At 48.3% G+C, this 6,117-nt stretch overlaps 2 protein-coding genes across 2 annotated transcripts in view; one reads left to right on the forward strand and one right to left on the reverse strand.

Annotated features, from left to right (window-relative positions):
- The window catches only part of TFR2 (transferrin receptor 2), an 18,674-nt gene extending 18,326 nt beyond the window's left edge, over window positions 1-348 (forward strand). The window contains exon 18 of the mRNA XM_018574385.1: window positions 316-348. Within this exon, the coding sequence (XP_018429887.1) occupies window positions 316-348 (33 nt within the window). The remainder of the gene's footprint in view (window positions 1-315) is intronic.
- Window positions 1-6,117, reverse strand: part of LOC108802525 (E3 ubiquitin-protein ligase TRIM39-like) — a 17,894-nt gene that overhangs the window by 4,431 nt on the left and 7,346 nt on the right. The window lies entirely within an intron of this gene.

The raw sequence follows: 6,117 nt of genomic DNA on the forward strand, positions 1-6,117 counted from the left end.
TGTCTCTATAACTTATCAGTGACAGTGATCACTATAAACATTTTGTATTTGTTGTATCCGCTGGCTGCGCATGATTTTCCTGCCGCTTCGCCATACGCATGCGCCAGGGGGAAGTAACGATTATCAGCGACAGGGCAAAATGATACCTAAGGGGCCAATTTAAGGATCGTCCAAATGTCTTCACATCGTGTCCCACCCGCCACCATGTCTTTGTCCAATTTCTGAATGTTCAAAGTGAGAGAGCGGTGGGGGATGGACCAAAAAAAAAATGACACCACCGTTCCAAAAACTCAATTTCTGGTTTTCCTGGTTCAGGTTTTGTGTACATTTGATACAAACAGGAAGTAGAGGGAAAGTCTTTATAAATGTGTCCGCTGACAACATTCAGACGTTGGCCACCTATTAGGTTACCCACGAGCGTCTTCCCGCACAATGTAATCATTATCATCGGCAGCGCTCGATTATAAGTGACTGTGACGGCTTTATTGCCTGCTGCTGAGTGATGCTCATGTGCTGCTTGCGTGAATTTTGTGCTAGGAACTCTAGAAAATGCTACTTAGAAATGCAAATCCGCCGCCCCGAGTACGTTCATATTGTGAGGCGGGGCTGCGAAATCAGCAACCAACGCTTTACATAATATTTGTGATCAGTTTTGCTCCATGAAGCCTGAAGAAGGGGTGTGTGTCCATCGTTGACTACAGTTGTCTGCATAGCCATGTGTCAGTGACGTGCCGTGCCTTCTGTGCTGGGTGAGGCATCACCCAGCCCGCCGAAACTCTGCCCCGTCCCGCCGCAGCTCCGCCCCCATCCCACCGAAGCTCCGTCCCCAGCTCGGTAACCAAGCTGTGTGGGGTGAGATCGATGTCCTCACTGGGTTTTTTTTTTTATTGGACAGCTTGGACCCATGGCGCTTTGCCATCAGTCCACACCATAGAGTATAGGCCAGTGGTGGCGAACCTTGGCACTCCAACTGTTTTGGAACTACAAGTCCAATAAGGCATTGCAAGACAGCCACAGACATAACTCCCAGAGGCAGATGCATGTTGGGATTTGTAGTTTTAGCACAGATGGAGTGCCAAGGTTCGCCACCACTGGTATAGGCTGTCACCGCTCTTGGCTCACCAAGTTAGGTTACACAAGCAGTGGGGAAGCCCGCTGCTGTGTAACCTAACTACCTGTCAAAAGCCGGATGCAGCGATGCCTGCAATTAACATGCAGAGCTCCGTCCATGACAGGTCACATGGTGGTGGTGGTGGTGGGGGATTTCCCTGCTCTGTAACCTGATAGAAGCCGATCTGAATGGAGAAAAAGCTGTCAGCTTCAGACTTTAAGCTGACACCTTTTTTCTTCATAATACTAGGTGAGTCTCTGCCCCGCCTCCCTCCCTCCCCTGACCGCACGTCCCTGATGTGTCTGCAGCTGTAGTCACTAATGAGCAGATTGTTACAGCAACCATGTCAGGGGTGTAGAAAAAGTCCAAACACAGTGAGGAAAACTTACCTGTCCACCTGTCTTACCTTACCTGTCCATTGGTGAGTTCCCGGCATCGATCCTTTCCCATACTTCTTGGTGGGTAGAATAGCCTGTACCCCTTCTGGCCAGTGTGGTTCCTCCTGAAGACCCCTACATCACCATTGTGTCCTGCAGTGACTAGAAGCCATCAAGAGGAACCACAATGGCCAGTGGGGGGAACCACTTTTAACCAGTTTCGAGGAATCGAATAGGATCAGCACTGGGACAGGAAGTGAATGGAAATCTCCCCCAATGGGACACAAGCAACAAATAATAAATTCCTTCCAACTCCATCCAAAGCTCTGAGCCAGTAATTACAGAGAGGAAAGTGGCGTATTACTGCTCTGTGACCTACAAGTGCCCCATGGGTACAGGACCTGATTCCGGACCATAACTTTCTAAAGCTCTTGCTACGTCTTCCCTCAACCAAGTGCTGAGAGACCTGAAGAAGAAGGGAGATCCTAGAAATCTGAATAGATCCGGTGTATGGTGAATGGAGCTATAGATGGCTGATGGTCACTAGTGATTTAGAGGGCTGCTCGTCATTATTGCACCCATTTCTGCACTCATTTACATCAGGGCTGCCCATAGGCGGGTACAGGAAGTACTTCCATACAGGCAGGGCCGGATTTACTATCTCTGCTGCCCCAATGCCAGGTTCCTCAATGCGCCCCCTGTATGCAGGATACATACAAGTGATCTCGGTGACATCGGTAAGATCACTTGTACAAAACAAGCGGCGGCTTCCCCGCTGTACGATTAGCCCTGCTTGCACAAAGCAGGGCTAAATGTAGAAAACAACTAGCCGCCCGGCGCCCGGAACTGCATGTCCCGGGCATCGGCAGGGGTTTTCCACACCCCTGCTGCCCCTCTACTCCCTGCTGCCCTGAGGCCGGGCCTCGGTCGGCCTTGTGGGAAATCCAGCCCTGTATGCAGGGTCCCATCCGGTCAGCATGGAGGACCCTTCCATTCTTGGCTTATAGCTCTCCAGCAAGTGCAACATGGCATTTGTCACTTGAGCTGTCATGTTTATACAGCAGGGGGGCATGCAGGCTAGCAGGAACAATGGCGGCTCTCAGAGTGGTTTAGGTGAGGAAGGTGGTGTGAGCAGAGGCTTCCCCAGGATGGAGAGTAAGGAGGAGCAGCACCACCCTGCTGTGTATGGGCGTCTTGGACAACCATCTGCACTGCGATGGGCCCTGCCAGCAATGATGTCAATGAGGCGGTGTCACTGCCAGTGCCGCCAATAAGGAGTACATGCATCACTGCTGTAACACAAGAGGGGGGTCCTGTTAGGTAGGCTGTACGTGCCCCATGATTTCTAATGGTGGCCCTGATATGCATGATCACAAAACACTTGTAATGCGGAGAATTGAAGTGTTGGAGAAGTCAGACGAGTATGAAGCCTCCGACTACATAACACTGCAATACTCCGCCCCCATACCCATATATAGACAGCTGTAGTCACACCCCTCCTGCAGGAAGAAGGAAAATGTTACAATGTATCTCTGCACATCATTCATAATTCAAAAGCTAACAGCAAAGGAATTGAAGAGTAACAAATACTATTAAAGGTTGGCGACTCTGATTCCCCGAATTAAATGACCACGCTTGTTAAAAAAAAGGGCGGAGCTATTCTTTAGATGACCAGTCATGTGATTTCAGTTAGCATGGGTTAAAATATGTTTTCATTACGGTTTATCACTGACAGTGATCAGTAGAACTGTACCTCATTGTATCTGTACAATCCAGAAAATGTGTCCGGACCGCATTTCTGTAACTGAAAGCAACATTTTTCATTAAAAGTTATGAACTTCCTCCTCCAATGTGTCCTTCCATCCTTCATATATATATATATATATGTGTATTGTGTATGTGATACCAAAATAATGATCAACCGGAGCAATCTACATCAGTGCAGAGTCCTCCAGCAGAGCAGAGTATCTCAGGAGAGGAGAGTTATAGAGGAAGGAGCAGAGTCCTCCGGCAGAGCAGAGTATCTCAGGAGAGGAGAGTTATAGAGGAAGGAGCAGAGTCCTCCGGCAGAGCAGAGTATCTCAGGAGAGGAGAGTTATAGAGGAAGGAGCAGAGTCCTCCGGCAGAGCAGAGTATCTCAGGAGAGGAGAGTTATAGAGGAAGGAGCAGAGTCCTCCGGCAGAGCAGAGTATCTCAGGAGAGGAGAGTTATAGAGGAAGGAGCAGAGTCCTCCGGCAGAGCAGAGTATCTCAGGAGAGGAGAGTTATAGAGGAAGGAGCAGAGTCCTCCGGCAGAGCAGAGTATCTCAGGAGAGGAGAGTTATAGAGGAAGGAGCAGAGTCCTCCGGCAGAGCAGAGTATCTCAGGAGAGGAGAGTTATAGAGGAAGGAGCAGAGTCCTCCGGCAGAGCAGAGTATCTCAGGAGAGGAGAGTTATAGAGGAAGGAGCAGAGTCCTCCGGCAGAGCAGAGTATCTCAGGAGAGGAGAGTTATAGAGGAAGGAGCAGAGTCCTCCGGCAGAGCAGAGTATCTCAGGAGAGGAGAGTTATAGAGGAAGGAGCAGAGTCCTCCGGCAGAGCAGAGTATCTCAGGAGAGGAGAGTTATAGAGGAAGGAGCAGAGTCCTCCGGCAGAGCAGAGTATCTCAGGAGAGGAGAGTTATAGAGGAAGGAGCAGAGTCCTCCGGCAGAGCAGAGTATCTCAGGAGAGGAGAGTTATAGAGGAAGGAGCAGAGTCCTCCGGCAGAGCAGAGTATCTCAGGAGAGGAGAGTTATAGAGGAAGGAGCAGAGTCCTCCGGCAGAGCAGAGTATCTCAGGAGAGGAGAGTTATAGAGGAAGGAGCAGAGTCCTCCGGCAGAGCAGAGTATCTCAGGAGAGGAGAGTTATAGAGGAAGGAGCAGAGTCCTCCGGCAGAGCAGAGTATCTCAGGAGAGGAGAGTTATAGAGGAAGGAGCAGAGTCCTCCAGCAGAGCAGAATATATCAGGAGAGGAGAGTTATAGTTTGGCCCTGCATGTAGGGACTTTAAATTTGGGGGTCTTTGAGGGCAGGAAGTGATGTGAATGTGCAACTATAGTATATATACATTTACAATGCTAATATAATTCAGAAAGAAACGTAGAGACTTGGACCTGGATTAGTCAAATTATAAACTCACATATACGACCCTCATATGTAAGAGTGCCTGTAGTGTGTACGGTAGTGTAGCCACCTGGACCAGAGTAAACAAATGTATCTTCACCAATCCCTCTATATTGATAGGTAATGCGTTCATACATTACAGTTTTATCTAACTCGGAAATCCATTCAGATACTAAGGGAGGGGGGGTGTGGTTGGATGGCGGATATCCATTTTCTTGCCACCAGTATCCTAGCGGTATATAAGGCTCTGTCAATAGCCAATTTGAGGTACCAATCCCTCCACGGGATATCAAATATTGCAAGTATGCAGACTCCAGGTGTGTTATCTAACAATATACCCGAAGACAGAATGGACAACCTTAAGCACTGCATCCCAATATCGAAACCAATTTAGGACAATCTCCACAATAAATGTATCCGGGATCCTTGGTGAAACCCGCATTTTGGACAAGAAGAGTCAGTCCGAACGCCTATTTTGAACAGGAACTCAGGGGTACGATAGGTCCTGTGCAAAAATAAATAGTTGGGTAAGTCTATGAGACGCAGAGAAAGTAACTGAGAGAACAGCCCTCGCAGCCCCCGTCCTCATCTGTAATAGGGCCCAGGCCGTTCTTCCACTTACTCTTTGACACTCAAAGGGGATTGTAGTGTCGAGTTGGTTAATAAGCAGGTATATAGATAAGGAATAATACCTTATCTATATACCTGAGCTACTAGATCCCGAGCTACTAGCCAGGCCTTCAAAGTTACTCGCCACCAGTTGCCCTGCATAACACAAACAAACACACACAGGGCACAACGCGCACACAGCGTAACACACATGCAGCCACAGCACAACGCACAGGGCATTACACATACAGCCATAGCACAACGCACAGAGCATTACACATACACATTTCATCAGAAATTAATTTTTAGTCTTCGCACATGTCTAATAATATGCGTGTGGGGGGGGGGGCAGTTTTCATTTTTTTAAATTATTTTTTAATTATAATTTTTTTTTACTGTTGGGGGGGCTTCGGGGAAATATTAGGGGTCCAAACAGACCCCTGACATTTCCCTTTTAAAATAGAAAAGAAATTGAGGACACCAAATCCTCAATTTCTTTTTCAGCAGCCTCAGCACTCAGTGAATGGGGAGCACTCAGTACAGAGGCTCCTCCTCCCTGTTCATTTAGACACTGATAGTAAAATATTTACGATCAGCAGTTTCTGAATGGGGAGGAGCCTCTGTACTGAGTGCTTCTCCCCATTGAGGAAATCATGAATGAACAGGATGTGATGTAAATCACAGCCTGTTCATTCATAACTGGGGACACATAGTACTATGCGTCCCCAGTTATTTACAAACATCGGAGTGATCAGACGATGGCTCCGGTGTTTGTCCTTCTCACACGGAGGATCGGTAAGTATCACTGATATTTACCGATCTCCCGCTCTGCCACGCACAGAGCCGCTGTCATCCTGAAACTGACAGCGGCTCCGATCTCCTCC

Source organism: Nanorana parkeri, unplaced genomic scaffold (genome assembly GCF_000935625.1).
Source record: "Nanorana parkeri isolate BGI_ZX_2015 unplaced genomic scaffold, ASM93562v1 scaffold2917, whole genome shotgun sequence".
Classification (NCBI taxonomy): domain Eukaryota; kingdom Metazoa; phylum Chordata; class Amphibia; order Anura; family Dicroglossidae; genus Nanorana; species Nanorana parkeri.